Raw genomic sequence first — 27,500 nt, 5'->3', positions numbered from 1 at the left:
ATAACACAAGGATCTTCTCCTGCCCAGTAATATCAGTTGTGACGGTTCACAAACCCACCGATGTGAAATACCGCTTCATCAGACCAGAGGATATTTTTAAAGAGATCAGACCAATCTTCATACCAAGCCAGCATCACCTCCCCAAACTCCATGCGAATGTCGCAGTCTTCAGCAGAGAGTGCTTGACAGTAGTGCGGCTTCCAAGCATGCCATTTAAGCTCCTTTTTGAGCACAGTTCGTACTGTGTGAAAGGAGAGCCCACTTTCCCTTGCTGCTTGTCGAATTGACTTTCTTGGGCTGTGTGTAAACATTTCTTGAACTGCTTGCACTGTCTCCGGGTCACTGGACTTGGAAGGGCGACCGCTTCTTCGAGTATCAGATACAGATCCTGTAGCCATGAGTTTTGCATGACAATTCTTGATCGTCTTTGCCTCAACTTGAGCATGTGCTCCTTTAATGGTCCTCCACCATCTTTGCACTTGAACAACGGATTTCCAAACTTCGTAACGTGCCGCTAGCTGGGCACGCTCCTGCAGGGTAAGACGTCCAGCCATGTTTGTAGGGCTTCCGAATTTCAAACAAAAAATAATCTGAAAAAAAACCAACAGATTAAATTCTCATACATTAAGGAACAAACACTAAAAATTTGAGAAAAATATTACAATAAATAAATAATTTCTAAATATTTTAAAATAGGGAGTTACTTTTCAATCACCCTGTATATATATTACTAAACTATACCATCTAAAAGATGAAGTAAAAAACGGTTGTCAGGAATTTGCCGGGCTTCCCAATTAATTAATTCCGTTTTTGTATTTTCTTGTGTAAATATGGAGGAAGCCTTTCTTGTATATAAATAAATGAATACGCTTAGTTATTATAATCACTGATTTCTTAAAATTTACAGATTTCACTTCAGATTTCAGCAGTTATTTAGTCCTTAAGATCCGATCCTCAAACCCGTATACAGATTTTGATTATATACTTCAACAAGAATGGCACTCGGTAGAGAGCATACCTCCGCCAGGATGAACAGTTTCCGTTTTGTAATAGGAACCAAAAATCGAATTGGCTTGTTATTTTCACTTACCCGACTCATCCACCAAGTTTTGTCATAAGTCGTCCACAAATCTTTGAAATCACATGCTACAAATCGTTTTTGGCCCTATCACTCAATGGTGAAGAACCACTTAAAAAATTAAAGAATTATTGTATCCGGATCCGTATTCAGATCTTCACCAAAATAAAATTGATTCGTCCTTCTCATACACAAACAGTCCACCAAATTTTGTCCGAATCCATCCATAATTTTTTGAGGGATGGTGCACTCACTCAATGGTGAAGATTCGCTGAAAAAAATTCTCCGATTCGAATCTTCACCAAAATTGAATCAATTTGTCCTTGTCACACACCCAACCAGTCCACCAGGTTTGGTCTGAATCCGTCCACAACTTTTTGAAATAATGTACTATATATCATTTTTGGCTCTATCTCTCAATGGTGAAGAATCACTTAACAATTCTCAGATTCACATCCGGATCTTCACCAAAATCGAATCATTTCCTCCATGTCATATATCCAACCTCTCCACCAAATTTGGTCCGAATCTGTCCACAACATTTTGAGATATCTTCACAAACAGGCAGGGGTGAAACACAACCTCCATACACCTTCGCTGGTGCAGGTAATTATCTTGTGTTTCCAAGGCAAGGCTAGCACCCCTGCAAAGTGATGTTGGGCTAACCGGGGATAAAGCCTTCCATGAAGGTAAGCTTTTTATCCTCAACAAGGGTGTTTATATTTATCCAAACATCCAGCTTTCATTGATACGTATGCTCCTTTTGAGTTCCCTTTGTGTGCATGCAAAGTTTTGGGCAGCTACGTTTCATGGTTTAGGAGTTATGGAGGAGACATACTGACACACTGACACACACATACACATTCTCTTTTATTATTATTATAGATAAGTAATTTTCTATTGAAAAAATTGATTCCTTATGAGGAAACAACAACCTCCTTCATTAAACGTGCTACAAAGAGAATGTAATGTCAATGATATTTCAATGCACAATGCACTATATACAATGAATTTGCTTACATTGGTTCAAAACGAATCCCTTCAGCACTTGGTAGAACCCCGACGTTAGCTCGAAATCGTTCCACCCCATTCCTGCGGGTCATTTACAGGTGTGGGTCAAAACAAAAGCATGAAGAATAAAGTCTTGTGAAGAACATCATCCAACTTGTACTTGAAAAGTGGTGGCGATCAAAGGGAAATGCTCCACATCTCACCACGCAATCATGACCCCATTGTCGGTGCAAAGACGAGCTGGAGGGCATAGAAGGGTGAAGTTAGCGTCACTGGCTACGGCCTGCAGTATGGCCCTGATGTATGCATTGCTGGCAACACCCCCAGATACCACCTGTTGAACACAACTCAAGTCAATCTGTGAGACAGGATTTCAACCCACAACAAAATCATTCCCACTTACCCCTCCATTCTTTTGTAAGTTGTCATTACCTCCGCCACCGAAGGTGGACGGAGGTTATGTTTTCGCCCCTGTTTGTGAGCAGGATATCTCAACAAGTTGGGGACGGATTCTGACAAAACTTGGTGGACAGGTCGGGTGTGTGACTGAAGAATCGATTCAATTTTGGTGAAAGCCCGGATCCAGATGTGGATCTGATAATGTTTCTTATTTTCAAGTGATTCTTCACCATAAAGAGATCGGGCCAAAAGTCATACATAGCATGATATTTCAAAATGTTGTGGACGAGTTATGACAAAACGAGGTGGATGAGTTGGGTAGGTGACAAGAACAAGCCGATTAGATTTTGGTTCAGGTCCGAATCAAGATCTGGCCTATTGGTGGGATACAAAACGTAAACTGTACAGCCTGGTGGAAGTATGCGCTCTACCGAGTACTGTTCTAGTTATTACTAGTATTGTACATAATTTAACTAAAAATGTTTCGCAGCAGGATGGGTACATGCTTCGCCTCTAAGAAACATGTTACTGGGTTGAAATACGAATTAATTTGGATTTGACTGCACTTGCCACGTTGTACAGTGCCAGCAGGGGGCGCAGCATCAAAGAGCACACTCTCTGTCTCTCTGAGGGCATGTCAAGCTGGTTTTCCAGTTTGCAATGTGGACGTTACAAATTGCAAAATATGTCAACTTCATCATATTCAAATGGCTAAGAATTCTTCCACAATAATTGTTACACAATCACTCAAATATATTTACATCACAACCATCATCGGTTCCCAACCCAAAATAATCCATAAAATCAACCTTGTCGTTCACGAGGCCATAAATGGTCTCCCTCTTTCATACATTGTTGATCTCCGTCAGACTTACAATCCGATCCGTTGTCTGCGTTCTGCACCTCGTCCTTGTTAGTGTGATTTTTATACGATTGTAAAACTCTTAATGATCGGGCTTTTCCAATTATTTTTCGAAATATTTTTTTCTAACACCTGACTAACAAAGGTCCAGAAAGCATTAACCTCCAGTCGATGAATAGCACCAAGGAAAAGAAAACATTTTGTGGAGGATGTTACACCAATTTTGTCGATGTTACACAGCATGGGTAACGCTGGTTTGAAACTCCACCGAGTCATTGACAAGAACGCCTTCCTGACATTGCAACTCACCAATGTTGGATTTCTGGGCACAAGACAATATCTCAGGGCGAACATCATAGCACGATGTGTGCGCTTCGCTATGTGCAGCCCGACGGAGTGCTGCGCTGCACTTGCAATGTCAGATGCACAGCTCAACACATCCCCAGGATTTTTCCCTGCAAGGAAAAACACAATTTCATTGTTCTGATACGCAGCTTAGTAAAACTCTGATTCAATCTTAATGCAACAAATAGCAAACAATGCTCAAGGTACTCGACATCTAAATATTTCACACATAAATGGTATGAACCTGTCACATGCGGTAAAAAAAACTCAATCAAAACAAAAGCTAGAATAACGCTCGGTAGAGCTCATAACTCTCATAACCTCAAGCTCATAAAGCTCATAACCACTGATAGGCCGGATCTCCACCCGGACCAGAACCAAAATTGAATCAGCTTGTTCATGCCGCCGACCCAAATCATCCATCAAGTTTGGTCCGAATCCATCTTTTGAGATATCCTGCTCAAAGGCAGACAGAGAGAGTTGAAACACCCCTCGGTGGCAGAGATGAAAAAAAAAATACATCGTGATCTCCGGTGAGCACCTGAGCAGGTATGGATGTGATGTAAATGAACGAAAACACAAATGAGAGGAAATGCAAAGTTTCTATATTTTTTATCTTTCATTTTTAAACTTGGGCACTCAATCGTTATCGGCTCATTGATGAGGATTTGCCTTGCGTGCAGTGGGAGTGGATAATTTTAGAGAAGTAAGAGGGAGGGATAGGGTCAAACTTAAATCTGTTCCATTCAAAGGTTATTCACAGCCACAAAAAAATATTTTTGTAACATTGTGGACAAGGAAGTTTGACATGTCCTACAATTTATAATGAAAAATTAATCTTTGGCAGCCAAACGTCAAGCACGCTAGTCTCACAGTAATTACCTTTATCAGTAACCTTATGATTGTATCATAAGTATGGTATGATATGGTATGTATGTATGATACGGTATGATAACATGTATGTTATCAGTATGGTATGTCAGTTATCAGTCAGTTATCAGTTATCAGTATGGAAATCAGTATGGTATGATAACCAAAGTATGGCGTCAGGAAGGGCATCCGGCCATAAAAACATTGCCTCAAACAGGGAACCATGATTGTCATGGGGCCCGCAAGGCTAACCCCCGCTCTAGCGGGGAAAATGGCCTGAAAACGATCATTCATTCATTCAGTAACCTTATGATATGACAAAAGGAGAGAGGAATGATTTGTTTCATCAAATTTAACCTCAAACAAGGTTGCGTGTGTTTATCTTAAACGAATTGGTACATGGAGGCTGGGAAAATTAGTTAAATACTACACATTGAACAAGAGTATTTAATCTTTCTATTACCCACCCTAAAGGTGATCTTGTTCCAAGAGTGCAACACATTCTTCTGACACATCCCTTTATTTGGGTGGTGTATAGGCAACAGACCGAGGCTTTGATTGCTCCCGCAAATATAAATAACCCGAGTTACGTACGTGAAACAATATAGGTGTGAGAAAAATGAAGAAGAAGAAGAAGTTGGGAGGCGTGAGACTCCTCGCTGGCCTATTTATGTGCGAGCGCTTTGTGTGTGCAGATAGGCGGTTTCTCCAAGCTGAATGGGTTATATATACAGAGATGTGCGCTGGTTCATCTTGGTAAGACAAGACTGTGATTCGTCGCTAATATGTTAGAAAGCTTTACCCCATTTTATATATTCTTTCATGTGCTCTTTCTGCTTTGTAAGACTGAGTTCATTGCCTATGTGTATAGGATGTGAAGATCGATTTCAATAAAGCCTCTTATCTTAGAGCGAGGTCTTGAATCATTTTCATTACAATAGCCCGATTGCGTGTGTGTGTGTGTGTGTGTGTGTGTGTGTGTGTGTGTGTGTGTGTGTGTGTGTGTGTGTATGTATGTGTGTGTATATATATATATATATATATATATATATATATATGTAGCAGTTTCCGGAAGCATGACAATTACCGTGCACCGGCCGATGACGCAACCGGCGAGCGGTCACGTGTCCGGACTCGCCCGGGCGTGTCCAGACTTGCCCTCTCGGACGAACACTTGCCTTGCATACCACGCCCCGTCGAGAGGCGTGACTTACCCCTTTTGCATACCACGCCCCGCCTGAGAGGCGTGGCTTTTGTGTGTTCAGTTTGCGTTATAAATTGCCGCCCGTTCGAGGAGCGGATTCAGTGTGCTTTTGAGTTCTTTGGTTTTGAGCTAAATAAATAGCTCGGTGAAACTTCGTTCCTGTGTCGTCCATTTTGTCTGGCTTTATCGTGCGAGCACAGCTCCCACAATTGGTGACCCCTTTCTACGAACACGGCAATGGAGTCAGCTGCAGCTTTTAAGCTCCCGGGCTTTTGGGAATCTCACGCGGCCGTTTGGTTTGCTCAAGCGGCCGTTTGGTTTGCTCAAGCGGGTTCTCTCTTCGCCCTGCGGAACATCACGGAGGACACGACGCGCTACCACCACGTGGTCTCCGCGCTCAACGCCTCCGCCGCGACCCAGGTCCTGAGCTTCCTACAGCACTCACCGGACACCGACAAATACAGCGCGCTCAAAGGCCTACTCCTCGGTGCGTTTGGACTCACGGAGACCGAACGCGCACGACAACTACTACACCTCCCAGAGCTGGGCGAGGCCCGTCCGTCCGAAAGCATGGACCACATGCTTGCTCTTCTCGGTGACCACAGCCCGGACTTCCTCTTCCGCGCGCTGTTCCTCCAGCGACTACCCGGGCAGGTACGGTTAGCTTTGGCTAACTCGCCCATCACGGACCCTCGCGCCCTGGCCAAGGAGGCCGATAAATTTTTCGCGGACAGGCGACAGGTCGGAGCGGCCGCCTGGCACCTCCACCGGCCGAGTCCGTGCCACTGACGGCTGCGGCCGCCGCGACGCCCCGTCGACCTAACCCGACGTGACCGCCGGAGCCTCCACCAGAGCGGACCATGTGTTATTACCACGCCAGGTTCGGGCAGAAGGCCAGAACGTGCCGCCCACCGTGCACTTTCGGCAGGTCGGGAAACGACCAGGCTGGCGCTCGCTGCCTGCCATGAGCGTCGGCCATTCAGGCAGCCTTCTGTTTATCACGGACACGGAGTCCGGGCGGCGTTTATTGTGTGACACCGGCGCTCAGCTGAGCATGATACCCGCCTCGGTGGAGGACAAACAGGCCGCGCTTTGCGGTCCCGCCTTGGTCGCCTCAAACGGTTCCTCCATCCGCACCTCCGGTTCGCGCAGCGTCGCATTCTGCTTCGGAGGCTAGCGCTTCAGGTGGGACTTCATCACGGCGAACGTGCCCATGGCCTTGCTAGGTGCAGATTTTCTTTGTGCGCATGGGCTTTTCGTCGACGTCAAACGGCGTCGGCTCATCAACGCGGAGACCTTCAGCTCGCTCGCTTGCTCATTGGGCGGCTCCGCTCCGACCAAGCTAGCCTGCGCGCTCCCGGCCGTGGACGATTTCCCCCGCCTACTCGCCGAGTTTCCCACCCTCACGCAGCCGACGTTTTCGGCCGTCGCTGTTAAGCACCGCGTCGAACACCACATCCCGACAACAGGTCCACCGGTCTACGCCAGGGCTCGCCGCCTCGACCCGGCCAAACTCGCCGTGGCGAAGGCGGAATTCAATGCGCTGGAGCGGTTGGGCATTGTGCGACGTTCGAATAATGCGTGGGCCTCGCCCCTGCCCATCGTGCCAAAACCGGGTGGCGGATGGCGACCATGCGGCGATTACCGCCGCCTCAATGACGCCACCACCCCCGACCGGTACCCGATACCGCACATACAGGACTTTTCAGCCCGTTTGGCGGGGCGGGTGATCTTCTCCAAGGTCGACCTTATTCGGGGCTCCCACCAGGTACCTGTCCGGCCGGCCGACGTTCCGAAGACGGCTGTAATTACACCTGTTGGCCTCTTCGAGTTCCTCCGAATGCCGTTCGGCCTTAAGAACACGGCCCAGGCCTTCCAGCGGCTGATGGACAGTGTGCTGCGCAATCTCACCTTTCTGTTCGTCTACCTGGATGACATTCTCATCGCCAGCACTTCCCGGGCGGAGCACCTCGTCCACCTGCGCACGCTTTTCGAGCGCCTCGGCCAGCACGGCCTCATCATCAACCCAGCGAAATGCCAGTTTGGCGTAACGGCCGTCGACTTCCTGGGGCACCGCATCACGAAGCGCGGGGCCGTCCCGTTGTCTACCAAGGTGGAGGCAGTCACAAGTTTCCCGCGCCCCCGCTCCATCAAGGCCCTACAGGAATTTTTGGGGATGGTAAATTTTTACCACCGGTTCGTGCCTCGCGCCGCCCAACTCATGCGCCCCCTGTACGAAGCCCTCCGGGGCAAGCCGGCCAAGCACGACGTCGCCTGGACCACAGAGTTGGATGCGGCGTTCACGGGCGCTAAGCTGGCCCTCGCCAACGCGACCATGCTGGCGCACCCGGCGCTCGACGCACCCATCGCCCTCACCACGGACGCTTCCGACTACGCGGTGGGCGCAGTGCATGAACAGTGGGTGAACGGAGCTTGGCAACCGCTGGCCTTCAGCCGGCAGCTTCGACCTAACGAGCGCAAGTCTTGCGCTTTCGACCGCGTGCTCCTCGGCCTTTACCTGGCCATTCGCCACTTCCGCCATCTTTTGGAGGGCCGCCCGTTCACGGTGTCTGTGGACCACAAACCCCTGGTCTTCGCCATGGCTAAGGTTACGGAGCCGTGGTCGGCCCACCAGCAGCGCCACCTCTCCGCCGTGTCTGAATTTATGACGGACATCCGGCACGTTGCGGGCAAGGACAACGCTGTGGCCAATTGCCTCTCCCGGTCCGGCGCGAACGCCGTCCACCTGGGTGTGGACTTCGCCCACATGGCGGCCGACCAGACCGCCGACCCCACGGTGCAAGCCCTCCGGACAGCGGACACAGGCCTGCGGTTGGCCGACGTCCCCTTCGAGGACACAGGCACGGTTCTCCTGTGCGACGTTTTCCTGGGCCAACCTCGCCTCATCGTGCCCACCGGATGGCAGCGGCACATTTTTTGACGCCCTCCACGGCCTTTCCCACCCGGGCCGGAAAGCATCACAGAAGCTCGTGGCAGCAAAGTTCGTCTGGCACGGGCTCCGTAAGGACGTCCGCGACTGGGCCAATGCCTGTGTCGCCTGCCAGCACGCGAAGGTCCACCGGCACACCCAGGCCCCGTTGGCACCATTCGACGTGCCCGCGCGGCGCTTCGACCACGTCAATGTGGACCTGGTGGGACCCTTTCCCTCCTCGCGGGGCTTCACCCACCTCCTCACGATGGTGGACAGGACCACCAGGTGGCCGGAGGCCGTCCCGCTGGCATCAACAACATCCGCCGACGTGGCACAGGCCTTCATTGGCACTTGGATTGCCCGTTTTGGTGCGCCCTCGGACATCTCCTCCGACAGAGGCCCGCAATTCACCTCCGAGCTTTGGGGAGCGGTCGCCCAGACCTTGGGGGTCAAGCTTCACCGCACCACGGCCTACCACCCCCAAGCCAACGGCTTGTGCGAGCGGTTCCACCGCTCGATGAAGGCCGCTCTCAGAGCCAGCCTCCAGGACGACGGTTGGGCCGACAGGCTCCCGGGGGTCCTATTGGGCCTCCGTACGGCCCCTAAAGAGGACCTCCAGGCTTCCACCGCCGAGCTGGTCTACGGCCAGCCACTGCGCGTGCCGGGCGAGTTCATCCCTGACGCCACCGGCCCCTGGTCCGCGGCTCGCCAACGCTCGGACCTCCAGGAGGCCGCCAGGAGATTTGCCCCCGTGCCCACGTCCCACCACGGCTGCCCCCAACCCCATGTCCCCCCAGCACTTCGCACTGCAGAGTACGTTTTTATCCGGCACGACCCACACCGGGGACCGCTCCGGCCGCCGTACGATGGGCCTTTCCGGGTCCTGCAGAGGGACGACAAGTCATTCATCATCGACATCGGCGGCAAGCCGGACCGCATCTCCGTGGACCGCCTCAAGCCGGCCCATTTGGACCTCGACCAACCTCCACGGTTGGCCCTTCCTCCACGACGGGGCCGTCCCCCGTCAACCAAGCCCCCCGCCCGACCATCCACCGCCACGCCGCCTACCACCCCCACACGAATCGCCAGGGGTCGTTTCGGCCGGGTCATCAGGACCCCCCTCAAACTGACTCTCCCGGTGCAGGTTAATTCTGGGGGGGCGCATGTAGCGGTTACCGGAAGCATGACACAATTACCGTGCACCGGCCGATGACGCAACCGGCGAGCGGTCACGTGTCCGGACTCGCCCGGGCGTGTCAAGACTTGCCCTCTCGGGCGAACACTTGCCTTGCATACCACGCCCCGTCTAGAGGCGTGACTTACCTCTTTTGCATACCACGCCCCGCCTGAGAGGCGTGGCGTTTGTGTGTTGAGTTTGCGTTATAAATTGCCGCCCGTTCGAGGGGCGAATTCAGTGTGCTTTTGAGTTCTTTGGTTTTGAGCTAAATAAATAGCTCGGTGAAACTTCGTTCCTGTGTCGTCCATTTTGTCTGGCTTTATCGTGCGAGCACAGCTCCCACACATATATATATATATATATATATATATATATATATATATATATATATATATATATATATATATATATATATATATATCTGTCTGTGTTGTGTTGTCTTGTGTTGTCTTGTCTTGTCACTGCACTACTTTCTCAAACTTTTGTGAAATCGTACCAAACTTCTGGTATGCACATATCTCTCCCGTCGGTATGTCCTAAGGGTATTTTTTTTGAAAGATTTTCCAATTTTTTTTTTTGGGGGGGAATTTTTTTTTTTCAACTTCAATTGTTTATAAAATGTGATATCACGTATATTACAAATACATTTGTGCAAAATAATTGTTTGAATTATGATTGGTTTAAACCATGACAAAACGTCAACTCGGGTACAGTCATTTATCTCTATATCTACACATCTGGGCAGTGTCTGTGTTGTCACTTAACGACTCCCTCAAACTTTTGTTTCCGTGGTTGTGAAGTGTTTTTAATAACGTTGTGGTGGTTTTGAATCACGTGGTAGTGAGGTATTTTGAATTATGTGGTGGTGAGGTGTTTTGAATTACGTGGTGGTGAGTGTTTTGAATTACGTGGTGGTGAGGTGTTTTGAATTACGTGGTGGTGAGGTGTTTTGAATTAGTTGGTGATGAGGTGTTTTGAATTACGTAGTGGTGAGGTGTTTTGAATTACGTGGTGGTGAGGTGTTTTGAATTACGTGGTGGTGAGGTGTTTTGAATTAGTTAGTGATGAGGTGTTTTGAATTACGTAGTGATGAGGTGTTTTGAATTACTTGGTGGTGAGGTGTTTTGAATTTCGTGGCTGTGAGGTGTTTTCTATTACGTGTTTTATGGCTGTGAGGTGTTTTCAATTACGTGGTGGTGAGGTGTTTTGAATTAGTTGGTGATGAGGTGTTTTGAATTACGTGGTGGTGAGGTGTTTTAAATTACTTGGTGGTGAGGTGTTTTGAATTACGTGGTGGTGAGGTGTTTTGAATGAAGTGGTGGTGAGGTATAATCGTCCCAAACTTCCAGTCTGCACCTACTCCTCCCATATGTACAGTCATGTGAAAAAGTAAGTACACCCCATGTAAAGTTTTGACTTTTTCAACATATTTCAACATACAGCTATTTGATCTTCATTTCAACAATATTGATAGATAAAGGTGATATAATATAACAAATATCATGAAACATTTATATTTTGTATTCCATTGTATAATTTAAATAAACATAAGTGCAAATTTTGCATGTGGAAAAAGTAAGTACACCCTTGGCTCTAATAGGTGGTATTGCCCCATTTGGCAGAAACAACCTCAAGTAGGCGTTTCTTATAACTGTCTACCAGTCTCTGACATCGACTTGGAGATATTTTTGCCCACTCCTCCATGCAGAATTCTTTCAGCTGTGCGATGTTTGAGGGGTTTCTTACATGCACAGCTCGTTTCAAATCCCCCCACAACATCTCGATGGGATTTAGATCCGGGCTTTGACTTGGCCATTCCAGAACCCTCCATTTCTTTCTTTTCATCCATTCCTTGGTGGATTTACTGGTATGTTTAGGGTCATTGTCATGTTGCAAGGTCCACCTTCGGTTGAGCTTCAACTTTCCGACAGATGGCCTCACATTATCCTCAAGCACCCTCTGGTACAATGAAGAATTCATCGTGGATTATATGATGGTGAGCTGCCCAGGCCCTGATACAGCAAAGCTGCCCCAAACCATAATATTTCCACCACCATGCTTTACAGTTGGTATCAGGTTCTTGTGGTCAAATGCTGCCTTTGGTTTTCGCAAAACATGTCTTCTGGTACTGTGGCCAAATAGCTCTACCTTAGACTCATCTGTCCAGAGCACATTGTTCCAGAAGTGCTGGTCTTTGCCGAGGTGTTCATTGTCAAACTTTAGTCTTGCCCTGATGTTCTTTCTGGTCGGCAAAGGTTTCCTCCTGGCACACCTCCCATGTAGATCAAATTTGTGCAGCCTCTTTCTAATGGTAGACTCGATAGTGGCAAGAGCTACCTGTAGGTCCCGTGATGACATTCTGGGGTTCTTAGAGACTTCTTTCAGCATCTTGCCGTCTGCTCCCGGGCTGAACTTGCTGGGGCGGCCTGGCCTGAACAAGTTGGCAGTTGTTTGGAATCTTTTCCACTTGTAGATGATCTTCCGGACAGTCGAATGATTGATTTCAAATTGTTTGGAAATCTTTTTAAATCCCTTCCCAGACTCGGAGGCATCTATAACCTTCTTTCTGAAGGCCTCAGAGAGCTCTTTTGATCTAGGCATGGTGACGCCGCACACTTCAACAACAAAGAGCAAACCAAACTAAATGTCTGAGGTTTAAACAAGACAGGCTCCTCCAAGATCTTCTCTAACGATGTTCTAATCATTTGCACCTGAGCTGGTGCACCTGATTCTAATTTTAGGTATTTGAAGTAGTGATAAATGTAGGGGTGTACTTACTTTTTCCACATGCAAAATTTGCATTTATGTTTATTTAAATGATACAATGGACTACAAAATGTAAATATTTCATGATATTTGTTGTATTATATCACCTTTATCTATCAATATTGTTGAAATGAAGATCAAATAGCTGTATGTTGAAATATGTTGAAAAAGTCAAAACTTTACATGGGGTGTACTTACTTTTCACGTGACTGTATGTGCTGAGGGGTTCTTTCTTTAATAATAATAATAATAATAATAATAATAATTCATTTATTTTGTATAGCGCTTTTCATGAAGCCCAAAGGCGCTTTGACAGAGTGCAAAACATAATGCATAACAAAACATGAAAACAACAATTGCAAAAAGACAAGAATCAATAGGGAAATATTTAAAGCAAAAGGAGGGAGAAGGAGAAGTGATAGTCAGGGGTTAAATGCTGTGGGTTGAATGTTGAATGCAGTGCTGAACAGGTGGGTCTTGAGTGATGTTTTGAATGTGGTGAGTGAGGAGGAGTCTCTGATGGTGTGAGGTAGTGAGTTCCAGAGGGTGGGAGCAGCGATGGAGAAGGCCCTGTCCCCCCAGGATCTGAATTTGGTCCGGATGGGGGGGGGGGGGGGTCAGGAGGTTGGTACCAGCAGAGCGGAGGTTGCGGGTGGGAGTGTGTCTGGAGAGGAGGTCAGCCAGGTAGGATGGGGCCAGGTTATGGAGGGCTTTGTAGGTGAAGAGTAGGATTTTGTACTGGATTCTCTGGGAGATGGGGAGCCAGTGAAGCTTGTAAAGGACGGGGGTGATGTGGTCACGGGTCCGGGAATGGGTGAGTAGACGGGCAGCGGAGTTCTGAATGTATTGGAGTTTATTTGTGATTGTTGAGGTGAACCATAGAGGAGGCTATTGCAGTAGTCCAGATGGGAGGTGATGAAGGCATGGATGAGGGTTTCTGCAGCCGTGGAGGAGAGGGATAAGCAGAGACGGGCGATGTTTTTCAGGTGAAAGAAGGCTGTCTTTGTGATCTGTTTAGTGTATTTGTCGAAGGAGAGGGTTTGGTCAAAGATGACGCCAAGATTCCGGATGAGAGGGGAGGTGGATACAGGGATACCGTCGATGTTGAGGGCAAAGTTATGGGTGGATTTTGTGAGCGTTTTTGGGCCAATGATGATTATTTCAGATTTATCACAGTTAAGTTTGAGGAAGTTGATTTGAAGCCAGGATTTTATTTCAGAGATGCAGTTTGTCAGGATAGAGTGGGTGTCGGTGGAGACGGACTTGGTGGAGATGAAAAGCTGGATGTCATCGGCGAAGCAGTGGAATTGGAGACCATGACGGCGGATTAAGTGACCGAGGGGGGGCAGGTAAAGGATGAAGAGGAGGGGGCCAAGAACTGAACCTTTGGGGACACCTTGGGGGAGGGGAGCAGTGGGGGATTTGCAGTTATTGATGGAGATGAACTGGCGTCTGTCAGAGAGGTATGATTTAATCCAAGAGAGGGCAGTGCCGGTAACGTTAAAGGTGGATTCAAGTCGGGTGAGGAGGATGGTGTGATCGATGGTGTCAAAGGCAGCGCTGAGGTCGAGGAGGACGAGAATGTTGAGGTTGCCAGCGTCAGAGGAGAGGAGAAGGTCGTTGGTGATTTTGAGGAGAGCAGTTTCAGTACTGTGGTTGGAGCGGATTCCGGATTGGAATGTTTCATACAGGTTATTGGCAGAGAGGTGATGTTTGAGTTGAGCGGCTACAGCGCGTTCCAAAACTTTTGACAGAAAGGGTAGGTTGGAGAAGGGTCTGAAGTTATTTAGGGTGTCAGGGTTTAGACCAGGATTTTTTAGAATGGGGGTAACAGCAGCAATTTTGAGGTATGGTGGGATGATGCCTGTAGACAGGGAGGAGTTTGTTGTTGCAATGATAAGTGGAGAGAGAGCAGGGAGGGAGGCCTTGACAAAGCTGGAGGGGATGGGGTCGAGAGTGCAGGTGGCAGTTTTCATTCCTATGAGGAGTTCAGAGAGGTCAGTAGGGGAGACCGGGGAGAATTGAGACAGGGGAAGGCAGGATAAGGGGGGGCAGGTGGTTGGAGGGGGAGCGGGTGCGGTGGTGGTCAAGCTGTTGTAGATGTTGTCAATTTTGCGTTGGAAGAAAGAAAGGAAGGAGATGCAGTTGTCTACTGTGAATGACTGGGTGGTGGTGTCCAGGGGGCGGAGGAGTTTGTTTATTGTCGAGAAGAGTGCTTTTGGGTTTCCGGAGCCAGAGTGGATAATTTGAGAGTAGTAGGCGGAGCGGGCGTGGGAGAGGGCATCTTTGTAGTGTTGTAGGTGGTCCTTGTAGGCTTGGGAGTGAACTGTGAGACCTGTTTTATTGCGGAGTCTTTCAAGTTGGCGAGCACGAGTTTTCATCAGGCGGAGTTCAGGGGTAAACCAGGGAGCAGAATGGGTGAAAGAAACTGTTTTGGTTTTTACAGGCGCAAGCTGGTCAAGGCAGGAGGAGAGAGTGTGGTTGTAGTAGTCAGTGAGGTCGGAAGGGGTGTGGAGGTCAATGAAGGGAGAAGTGGACATTTTTTCAGAGAGGGTGGATGAGAATGAGGTAGGTGAAAGAGCGTTTAGCTTACGGAAGTTGATAGTGTGATAATGTCTTGGTGTTGGGGTGGGGATGTTGATGGTCATAGTGATGGCTATGTGGTCAGAGAGGGTGAGGTCGGAGCCAGAGAGATGGTGAAAATTAATCCAGTGGAGCAGACAAGGTCCAAAATGTGACCACGGATATGCATAGGAAAGTTGACATGTTGAGTGAGGTTAAAGCAAGTGAGTAAATCAGTGAAGTCAGTGGTTATTGTGGAGTCAGTGGAGTCCATGTGGATATTGAAATCACCAAGGAGGAGGATTGAGGGGGAGAGGGAACATAGCTGGGTCAGAAAGTAGGAGAAGTCAGACAGGAATAATGGGTGTGGTTTGGGAGGGCGGTAGACGACAGCCATGACTGACTGCGTCCGACCAGAGAGTTTAAAAGCCAGGTGTTCAAAGGATGAGGATGAGGCGATGGGGATGAGGCTGGTCCTGATGTCTTGACGGTGGATAACGGCAATTCCACCACCTCGGCCCTCCGAGCGTGGTTTATTGACGTAGGAATATCCATTGGGTGTGGTGAGGTTGCGCGTGTAGTAGTCCAGTGGTTGTTGCCAGGTTTCGGTGAGACAGAGAAAGTCCAGTTTGTTATCCAGGATGTAGTCGTTGAGGATGAGGCATTTGTTGTTGAGGGACCGGGTGTTGAACAGGGTGAGCTTGATGTTGTTTTGAACAGCGGGGATGAATTCAGGTGATTTAGCCAGGGTTCGCAGGCAGGAGGTGCGATTTTGTGCGTTGCCGTGATTAGGTGCGGTGGGACGATGAGTGGGAGTGCGCTGAGCCGACCAGAGGACGGGGATGGAGTGACCTGATTGTACATATACAAACTTACGACCGGAGCCACGGTGAATGTACCTGGGTCGTCGAAGGAGTCCATTTGATTTGATGGCAGAGATGCATGATGGGGTGGAGCAGGTATTGAGCAGAAGGAGCCTTGCGGCGGAGTACCGCAGAGCCATGCCAGGCAGGAGCGGAGAGGCGAGCACGAGGCCAAGGTTGAGGAGGTGAAACAATGGTCCCAACCCACGGGAGCAGGCCCAAGGAAAAGAAGGAGACGAAGGAGCCAGGTAGGTGAAGCCAGGAGCAGAGTCGGGACCAAGCAGAGGGCAGACAGGAGCGAAGAGACGATCATGAGGCCAAGGTTGATCACGGCAAAGCGGGAAATGCAGCGGCAATCAACCGCCGCCGCTACAAATCAAGATCACGGCGGGAAAACCGCCGCCACACCGCTGCGAAGGACACAACCCACGAGAGCGTGCCCGAGGAAACAGCGAGCAGGCAAAGGAGCCGGGTAGGCGAAGCAGGGAGCAGAGCCGGGACTATGCGGAGGGCAGACTCAATGGCCAAAAAATCCGCACGACCACCAAAAAAGCAAGCCACAGACAGTGGCCCAGTCGAAGAAGCGGCGAGCATGTGACGCCTGCGTCCTCTTCAGACCGGACCGGAAGATAAAAATGCCATTTAAAAAAAAACATTCAACCTAAATCTTCAACCTAAATTGCCTATAAAAATGTAATATCACAAACACAACAAATACATTTGTGCAAAATAATTGTTTGTATTATGATTCGTGGAAATCATGACAACACAGCAACTCAGGTACAGTCATTATCCTCAGCTAAAATAAGCCCGTTCCTCAGTAACGACGCGTGGTGAGGCGAGCGCAGCGAGCCGAGCCAAGCTTGTATATATTGTTACGTGTACCTCCGAGCCCCGAGAGGAGTCACGGCAGAAAAATGTGTTATTCTGTATGTCAAAGATCACTGGTGAATCCACACCAATTGTTACCAACAAACAAATATTGTATTAAGATCACACAAGAATAACAGTACAACAATAATAGCAATCAAAAGTACAATCAATATATATCCTATGATGGTACCATCAGTTTTGTAACATATAACTCACTGTGCTCCAAGTGAGTGAACCAAGAACATTCCCAATGTCTCTTTCCCTGCTTCATACCAAAGTTGCGGAACATTCCCAATGTCTCTTTCCCTTCATACCAAACACCGTATCCCTGCGGTAAGAGCGTGACCAAGGGTTGGCGTCAGGAAGGGCATCCGGCCATAAAAACATTGCCTCAAACAGGGAACCGCAGCTCAATGGAATACTGCTCTCCCCTCTGGGCTGGTGCTCCTGCCTCACACCTAGCTCGTCTTCACGCTGTTGAAACCAAAGCATTCAGAATCATTGGAATCTCCCGCGATGAAGCTAACTCCAAGGGCCTCTCACTCACTCACCGCAGGCAGGTTGGTGGTCTTTCCGTCTTCTACCGACTCCTCTCTGGCCTTGCCCCCCCAGCTCTCTCTGGGCTCTGTCCCGCAAATATTCCTACAGGTCGCACAAGATCTGCCTGCAACCCTCTTATGGTCAAACTGCCAAAATCAAGACTTTCTGCTCACCTTCACTCCTTCATTCCTTCATTCCTCTTTTCTCCCGCCTCTGGAACAAACGCCCTCACTCTCTTCAATCCCACTCCACCCTCCAGGTCTTTAAAACAGCTGTTCACCACCATCTCTTATCTTCCCCCATCCAAAACCTTGATCTTTTCTACCCCCGCTAATTTCACCCCAATTCCACTTTTTTGAAATACCAACTTCTGTCCTGGAAGTCCTTGGTGTCCTTGTGTTCTATACTTCTCCCTCCCCCCCCCCCCTTCCCACGCCTCCTCCCCCCAAGCCCTCTCCCTTCCACACATCTCCCTGCTCTCAAATGTTGTGTTTGTGTGCTTCCCCTTCTCTCCCCATCTTGTTTTCCGCTCCCTCTTTTTATATATTTTGTTTGTCTGGTTGATTTGTTTGTGAAGTAAATGTTAGCTCTTTCATGAGCCTCGATTCAGTATACAAAAAAAACCAACAACAACAAAAAAAAAACCATGATTGTCATGGGGCCCGCAAGGCTAACCCCTGCTCCAGCAGGGAAAATGGCCTTAAAACGATCATTCATACCAAAGTTGATTCCGGTTTCAAGCCGAAGTCGATCCCGGCTTCAAGCCAAAGTCGATCCGCTCCAGCGATCGTCAGAACGATATCTAATCGAGACCAGAATCCCGTTCGGATGACGGTAACAGCCACACAGCCAAAGCTGCACCAAGGCGCCCTCCAGGCGACTGGGAAATCACACCCTCGGGTATGGACGTTTCACGGCTCACAGTCGGCGAACCTCAGATTTACCTTCAAAATCTGCGTTGCACACACACACACACACACACACACACACACACACACACACACACACACACACACACACACACACACACACACACACCAGATAAACGTCTGAATGCGGTGAGAACGGCTGAAGCGAAGCAAAGAAACCTTGCTCGACGCACAAAGCGCGCGAGTCAAAATGGCCGACGGCCCGTACTCGAGGCGTAACGGCACGACGAGGATTCTCTTCGGAATCAATCGCAAAACCTGACATGCAGGTGAATCTGTCACAGCGATAACAACTCTGTCGCAGGAATCCCTTTCCTGGGAAACCCAAAGTTCACTCGTGACTCTTGCTCGCCAATGTTCGCTCCAGACCGCAAAGCAACTATTCTTCTTGTCCGACTCCACTCGCTCCGCCTTCTTTTTCCTCTTCCTCTTCTTCGTCGTCGTCCGGTTCCCGATCCGGTTTCCGGTTTCTTTTAACACTAACTTTTTCACCTTTTGAAAACAGTTCATACACAATAAACCTTTTGAAAACAATAATAGTACATGGAATCAAAAATGTTTAGTGGATGAAAACCACAACAACGGAAGTGACGAATCCGTAACAATATATATATCTTCTTCTATCTTCTATGTATCTTCTATATTTTTATATTTATATATATATATATAAAAGAAAGTTTTTGTTTGTTTGTCTGCACGCGCTAATCTCCTGAACGGTGAAAGATAGGAGGAAACCTCTGAAACAAAAAGGTCGGGACAGGCACCCGGGAAGGTTATAGGCTAGGTGGCGAGGCCGGTCGAGGCCGCCTCGGCCGGGCTGGGCCCATTTCGCAATAAATCTTCTTTTTCTTTCAAAATTCTCTTGAAGTACAACTTATGCACTTAATAGGAATATCTGACTGATTGCAACACATGCTTTCAAAATTCTCTCTTGTGGGGCCCGACAGAAGAAAGAACAAGGAATCGTTGAGCACTAACTGATACTGGGCTCACCGTCAGACCTATGTACAGAAGATTAAATTCATTCAAAAAGAACCCAGGCAACGCCAGGTGCATTCAGCTAGTGTGTGTGTATATGTGTATGTATATATATATATATATATATATATATATATATATATAGATATATATATATATATAGATATATATATATATATATATATATAGATATATATATATATATATATATAGATATATATATATATATATATATATAATATATATATATATATATATATATATATATATATATATATATATATATATATATATTTAAAAAAAACCAAAAAAAAAAACCACCTTTAGAGGCCATTTTTCCCCGCAAGCGGGGGTTGGCCTTTTTCGGGGACCATGGTTGTTGTTTTTTTTTGGTCCCCTTTTTGAAGCAATGTTTTACGGCCGGATGCCCTTCCTGCCGCCAACCCTTTTTGTCGCCTTTTTACGACAAACAGGGAATTACCAGTGAACTGGTACTCAATTTGCCGACCTCGGAAGGATGACAGGCTGAGTCAACCCCCCCTAGCGTTAATTCAGCGATCGACCGGGATTCGAACCCAGGATCCTAGGATCCTAAGCTGGCACCCTAGCCGCTAGCCCAACACCAGGGTTAAATAGATATATAGATATATATATAGATATATATCTATATATATAGATATATATATAGATATAGATATATAAATATATATATATATACATATATATATATATATATATATATACATATATATATATATATTGTCGCGATCCCGGCTGTGAAATGGTTCCCAGCACGGAATACGGACGTTAATGTCCGGGCTTCAAGTAGTCCACGGAGTGGACAGAGAGAACTCAATAAACACAATTGTGTTTTAATCGGCCTTCTAGGGGTAAGGCACGATGCTTTATTGGCTCGATCACAAAAACCATAAATGGTAACAGAATGGAATACACTGCACAAAGCCTGCAGGAACTGTCGGCCCCAGAAGCTCCAAACAGGACGCAGGCAAGATCACTCGCGGTTCCAATCGACGATCTCCGGGACTCGGAGGGTAACAGAGTGGAATACACCGCACAAGGCCTGCAGGAACGGTCGGCCAGCAGCTCCAACACGACGCAGGCAATATCTGACTCACGGTTCCAATCCACGAGATCCGGGAATCACTCGTTCTCTTCCGGAGTTACTCACTCGTAAAATACAGAACGGTAAACGATCAGCCCAACGCGGCTGTCGTGAAGATTAAGGGAAATCCCTTTATCTATTTCCCACTCGGAGCCTTCCAGTCGCGTCCGTTGCATAAGATGGCGACCGCGCTCTCTGACCCTCCACCAATCGCGTGAGGCTCAAAGGAGGTCACGTCACGTGGCGGGCGGGGCACTCATTTGGGTGAGAACAAAGGTGGTTCCACCGGTGGTTTCTCACAGTCCTCCCCCCCTAAGTAAAAACCCCGTCGGATAGACGGCGTTTTGAAACCAGCATTTGTAGTAGGTGCAAATCACATGGCAATATGATGGCGGTAATCGTTAACAGGCAATTAACGCAATTAACAATTAGTAACAATGATTAACAACAATAACGCACCAACGCAACAATACACGCAACGCAAATACGCAACGCAATAGCGCAACAATAACGCAATTATTACCGCACAGGCAATTAACAGGCAACAGGTTAACAGGCGTTAACAGGTTAACAGGCGTTAACAGGCAGGTTAACAATGAACAAGTTTTTTTTTTTTTTTTTTTTTTTTTTTCACACACAATATTAAACACCATACACCACATTAATATCTACCCCACAAGAGTTACCCTTCACACAAGCACAATAGAGAGGCAAGGGGGCCAACTCAAGGTGGGGAAACGTTTACAGGAGGGAAACGGACCGAGGAGCAAGTCTCTTTCGGGAGGAATAGAGGAACACCAAAAATCGGTATCCCCTCTCCGCCCGTGGGCCCCGCTTAACCTTGGGGCTCCTTATCTACTAGATGGCGACTAAGGAGGTCAGCTAGTCTGTTCTCCACTCCTTTCACGTGTTTGACTGTGAGGTCGTATTCGGAGAGGAGAAGCGCCCAGCGCAGGATACGCTGGTTGGAGGTTTTGGCGTGGCTGAGCCAACCGAGCGGGTGGTGGTCGCTGTAGATGGTGATGGGTCCATGGCCAATGTAGACAGCGAATACCTGGATTGCCGCCATGATAGCGAGGAGCTCCTTCTCCACGGTACTGTAGTTCCGCTCCCTGGGCAACAGTTTGCGAGAGTAGTAGATGACGGGTTTCGCAACCTCATCCTCGTTTTGCGTGAGCACAGCTGAGATCCCGAGATCGGATGCATCGGTGAAAATTTGGAACGGCAAGGAGAAATCGGGTGCCTTTAGAACCGGTCGGTTTGCAAGGCTTCTCTTCAGTGCATCGAACGCCGCGTCGCACTCTGAGGTCCACAGAAGAGATATGGACCCCTTCTTACTGCCACGGAGAAGGTTGGTTAAGGGGGCAGCGATTTCCGAGAACCGCGGAATGAACCGTCGGTAGAAACCGGTGACTCCCAAGAATCGTCTAAGATCCTTTTTGGTGGCGGGCGGCGGGAAATCCACTAAGGCCTCCACTTTGGCTTTGACCGGAGCTAATTGCCCACTGCCCACTTCATAACCGAGGTACTTCACTCGGCCGCGCCCCATATGGCATATGACGGCGTTGAGAGTCACGTTATGCTCCGATAGTCGTGAAAAGACGGCCTGGAGGTGCTTAACGTGGTCTTCCCACGTGTGGGAGAACACGGCGATGTCGTCGATGTAGGCCACGGCGAAGTCGTCGAGCCCAGCGAGAACCCGGTTAATGGCTCGCTGGAAGGTGGCCGGGCCACCTCTGACTCCAAACGGCATAACCATGAACTCAAAGTGGCCAAACGACGTGCAGAAGGCACTGACCTCACGCGCCCGATCTGTGAGCTGGATTTGCCAGTAGCCTTTCATGGCATCAAGGACAGAGATGAAACTCGCGGTCCCTAGACGATCAACCAGGTCGTCAAGACGGGGTAGCGGGTACGAATCCCCTTTTGATACGTTGTTGAGGCGACGGTAATCGACGCAAGGTCGCCAGGTGGCGTCGGCTTTCTTGACTAAAATGAGCGGAGAGGCCCACTCACTGTTGCTGGGTCGACAGACACGCAAATCCAACATCTTGGAGACTTCTTGTCTCATGACGGCAGTTTTCGCCGGGGACACACGGTAGAATGATTGACGTATGGGCGGGTGGTCACCGGTGTCGATGTTATGGAGGACACCTTTCATGGTTCCAATCCCGCCAGAGAACAGACTAGGATAGCCCCGAAACAACACCTGCATATCTTTTCTCTGTGGCTGAGTCAAAGTCTCCAACTGCGGCAACTGATCCTCCGCGGGTCTTTGATCCACCCAATATTGGGTTGGGTCATAGGACACCTCGAGGGGAGTTGGAGTAATATACTCCGGGAGGCATCCTGCGTTGCCTCCGTCACCTAAGAGGTCGCGGCTGTGCTCCGCGGCACCTATTAGGGCGATCGTGTGCGGCCGCCCCACCCATGGCTTCAACGCGTTGACATGGGTGATCCGTTTTTTTATCCGCTTATCTGGCATGTCCACCACGTAAGTATGGCTCCCGACTTTCTCACGGATAAGATAAGGCCCCTGATAAGAGGTTACCATGGGCCGTCCGGCATGGGGCAGATGGACCAAAACCGGATCGCCAGCCTTGAAACTCACCGCCTTCGCCTTCCTGTCGTAACGGAGCTTTCGCTCTACGGCTTGATCCGCCAGGCTGATACCGGCAGCCTTTAAGGCATCGTATATCCTCGAGCAAGTCTCGTGGATGTGGTCCGGTATGGAACGTTCAGTGGACGGCGGGGATTCCACCCAACGTTCAAACAGGAGGTGCAAGGGCCCTCGGGGCTCTCTACCATACAACAAGAAAAAAGGAGAATACCCGGTACTCCGATGTGGAGCACTCCGGTACGCGAACAAGAGCCAGGGGATCACCTGATCCCACTCACCACCTACTTGCTCCGTCACCGCCTTGATCATCGATTTGAAAGTCCCATTGAACCGCTCACAGGCGCCGTTGCATTCAGGACGGTACGGACTGGTGGTCAGGTGCTGAACCCCTAGCTCGGTCAGGAATCCTTCAAATACTTCCGACAAGAACACACTGCCTCGATCCGTAAGGAATTTAGTCGGAAGGCCATGCCGACTAAACAAATCCTTGAGAGACTCTACGGCATGGGCGGAGTCAGCTTGCTCCAAGGAATAAGCCTCTGCATACTTGGTAGCCTGACATATGACCGTGAGCAAATAGCGTTTCCCGGAACTGGTTTTTGGCAAAGGTCCGACAAAATCAGCGGCAACAAACTGGAAAGGCTGACTGACCACGGGGAGGGGCTTTAGGGGTGCCTTGAAAACCTTCACTCCTTTTCCGAGTCGTTGACAAATGGGACAGCTAGCGCAATAGCGCTTGATGTCTCGCGACATGGCGGGCCATATGAACTGATTCTTGACCTTGGCTAAGGTCTTGGCAGCTCCGACATGACCCGAGGAAATATTGTCATGGGCCAATTGCATGACTGACTGACGATGCCTCCCCGGTACGACAACTCGGTGTCGGACCTTCCACGTCTGGGTGGAGGACATGTTCTTCGGGGAATACTTCTGCATCAGCACACCTGCACCATTCACATAGTAGCCTGTTCGTCCCGGCTCGGAGTCTTCTCCCATTTCCCAGAGGATGGCAAGGGTGGGATCGAGGTGCTGATCCTCCACTAAACTGGTTACCGCAGGCAATGCGGGAGTAACTTCCGCCCCAGCACTGAGGTCGCTAACCGCCTTGGAGGACTGATTCTCCTCCCCGGATTCGCCGACCGGCGAACACGTAGCTGGGGTCCCTGTGTTACAGGCGGGAGCGGTCCCTGAGGAGCACGGCACCTGAGGTTGGCTTGACGGGAGGCTCGGATGGGCTTCAGCTGACGCAACGTCACCGTCGGGAACTGGAGTCGAGGCGCTAGGCTCCTCGGGCCAGAGTGACGATATGTCGGACTCCGCCACTCCCTCCGCCTGTTTACTCTGGGATCTAGTGACCACCCCACAGGTCAGAGTCAATGACTCCTCCCTGGCCATGGCATCATTGCCAATCAGCAAGGAGACCCCGGGTACCGGGTAGTAGGGTACCACCGCACAGGTCATTGGACCTGTAAAAATGTCACTCCGGACCTCGAGGAGGGCAAGGGGATACCGGCCAGGAACCTGGTTAATGCCCCGAAGGATGATATACTCGCCGGTATAATGCATCTGAGAGGCCGGAACTACCCCCGCCCGGAGAACACACAGTGTCGCCCCAGTATCCCGAAGGTATTGGGCCTTAAACTTCAGCATCGAATCAGGGCCACCCACTAAGGCTGTCCCTGAATAATCCTGATACAGCGGATGAATGGCATTAGCCTCGGTGGCAGTGACCTCTGTCACCGATGCCACCGTCGGGTGCGAGGGCTCAATTGATGACCTCCACTGACCTTCCTCCGATTTAACAGCAGGGTTGCCTCGGTAGGCCGGACTAGCTGGATTAGAGAAGCAGCGGTCTCCACCGTGCCCCACGCGTTTGCAGAAATCGCACCAGGACCGTGCCCTGGCCTGCAGCTCGCGACCGCCACCAGTGGAGGGCCTCGGAGAACCCTTCCCCTCAATCCAGCCGCCGGGCAGACGGGGGGCGGTCTTGATCGCATGATCCTCCGTCTTACGACGCGACTGCGTGACTTGCAGCATTTTGCACGCCAAAACATGTTTATCAATAAGGTTGACGCAGTCTGCCAAGGAAACAGTGTCTTTGTCGACAAGAAACAATGCTAAGTCAGGCGGAAGCTGTTGATCGATACGGTAACGCACCAGGAGTTCCGCAACCGCTTGAGGTAACTCCACCTTGCTCCCCTTGAACCATCTCTGCAGCTGTTCCAACAAGGCCCGCGAATGTTCCTCATAGGTTTGACTGGACTGACGAGTCCAGCTGAAAAAATTTCTCCTATAAATACACGCGGACACCGCATAGGCGTTCAAAATCTCGGCCTTCAATGCCCTGTATTTGTTTGCGTCCTCGGTTGCCATCCTCGCATATACCTCCCTCGCCTTCTCAGATAGATGGCTCACAAGATGGCCGACCCACAAGCTCTCATCAATGCCACCGGCAGCCAACAACTTCTCCGCCATCTCCAGATACGCTTCTGGCTTCGTGTCTCCCGTCCAGTCCGGCAAACGAACATGAACAGTTTCCGGGACTCTTGCAGCAGACCCCTCTGCCCGCGGTCGTTCAGTCAACATTCGCAACTCATGCTCTCTGACGCGTTCAGCTTCTGCTGCTGCCGCACGCTCTCTCTCTCTCTCACGCTCTCTCTCTGCTGCTGTCTCTGCTGCCGCATGCGCTCTCTCTGCTGCTGCACGCTCTCCCTCTGCTGCTGCCGCACGCTCTCTCTCTCTCTCACGCTCTCTCTCTGCTGCTGTCTCTGCTGCCGCATGCGCTCTCTCTGCTGCTGCACGCTCTCCCTCTGCTGCTGCCCGCTCTCCCTCTGCTGCCGCAGCACGCTCTGCCTCTGCCCTGTCATTCTCCCTGTTATACATGTCAAGTTGTTGAACCGGAGTCAGCCCGGTCCAGAAGGGCGAACGCATGCATTTAGTCATGATGGAATCGCTTCCTAACATCTCGGGTTGAGTGACCGGGTCAAGGCTGCTTGCGTCGCTCACATCGCCACCCACGTGACTGTCAACATGATCAGGTTGAACTCTCACTTCTCTGGTCGACATAGCTTGGCTACGAGTTATCATAAGACAAGGCACAAAACACAACGCTCAAACACAACGCTCTGTTGGGGAAATACGACACGAACTACACAATATCACCCGCACATCAAATTGCCAATGAGAAAAATACCACGTACAAATACTCACGTTTTTTTTTTTTTTTTTTGTCGGTTGTTTGGAGGGATCCGAGGCTCACTTATTCTGCAGTGAAGCACCACCCAAGACAGCGTCCTACGGCGCGAAAGTTCCTCCAAGACGGCGTCCGCTGGTGAGAAGATGCAGAGAAGATGCAGATGCCGAATTCCCGTCTCAATTCGAATGTCTCTCACTTGAAAGATCCTAGGACGAGCAACCCATTTGTCGCGATCCCGGCTGTGAAATGGTTCCCAGCACGGAATACGGACGTTAATGTCCGGGCTTCAAGTAGTCCACGGAGTGGACAGAGAGAACTCAATAAACACAATTGTGTTTTAATCGGCCTTCTAGGGGTAAGGCACGATGCTTTATTGGCTCGATCACAAAAACCATAAATGGTAACAGAATGGAATACACTGCACAAAGCCTGCAGGAACTGTCGGCCCCAGAAGCTCCAAACAGAACGCAGGCAAGATCACTCGCGGTTCCAATCGACGATCTCCGGGACTCGGAGGGTAACAGAGTGGAATACACCGCACAAGGCCTGCAGGAACGGTCGGCCAGCAGCTCCAACACGACGCAGGCAATATCTGACTCACGGTTCCAATCCACGAGATCCGGGAATCACTCGTTCTCTTCCGGAGTTACTCACTCGTAAAATACAGAACGGTAAACGATCAGCCCAACGCGGCTATCGTGAAGATTAAGGGAAATCCCTTTATCTATTTCCCACTCGGAGCCTTCCAGTCGCGTCCGTTGCATAAGATGGCGACCGCGCTCTCTGACCCTCCACCAATCGCGTGAGGCTCAAAGGAGGTCACGTCACGTGGCGGGCGGGGCACTCATTTGGGTGAGAACAAAGGTGGTTCCACCGGTGGTTTCTCACAATATATATATATACATATATATATATATATATATATACATATATATATATATATATATATATATATACATATATATATATATATATACATATATATATATATATATATATATATATATATATATATATATATATATATATATACATATATATATATATATATATATATATATACATATATATATATATATATATATATATATATATACACAGTATATATATATATACACAGTATATATATATATATACACAGTATATATATATATATACACAGTATATATATA

At 49.0% G+C, this 27,500-nt stretch overlaps 1 protein-coding gene across 2 annotated transcripts in view; it reads right to left on the bottom strand.

The window, feature by feature from the left end:
* Nucleotides 1-27,500, bottom strand: part of OSGEPL1 (O-sialoglycoprotein endopeptidase like 1) — a 59,801-nt gene that overhangs the window by 20,719 nt on the left and 11,582 nt on the right. For both annotated transcript variants that reach the window (XM_078779925.1, XM_068120213.2), the window contains exons 5-7: nt 3,660-3,805; nt 2,293-2,423; nt 2,099-2,170 (exon numbers count right to left, since the gene is read on the bottom strand). In XM_078779925.1, the coding sequence (XP_078636051.1) occupies nt 2,099-2,170; nt 2,293-2,423; nt 3,660-3,805 (349 nt within the window). The remainder of the gene's footprint in view (nt 1-2,098; nt 2,171-2,292; nt 2,424-3,659; nt 3,806-27,500) is intronic.

Source organism: Myxine glutinosa, chromosome 6 (genome assembly GCF_964187855.1).
Source record: "Myxine glutinosa chromosome 6, kmMyxGlut1.1, whole genome shotgun sequence".
NCBI lineage: Eukaryota > Metazoa > Chordata > Myxini > Myxiniformes > Myxinidae > Myxine > Myxine glutinosa.
Note: the sequence above shows the minus strand (reverse complement) of the source record. Positions and strands in the feature narration are given on the sequence as shown.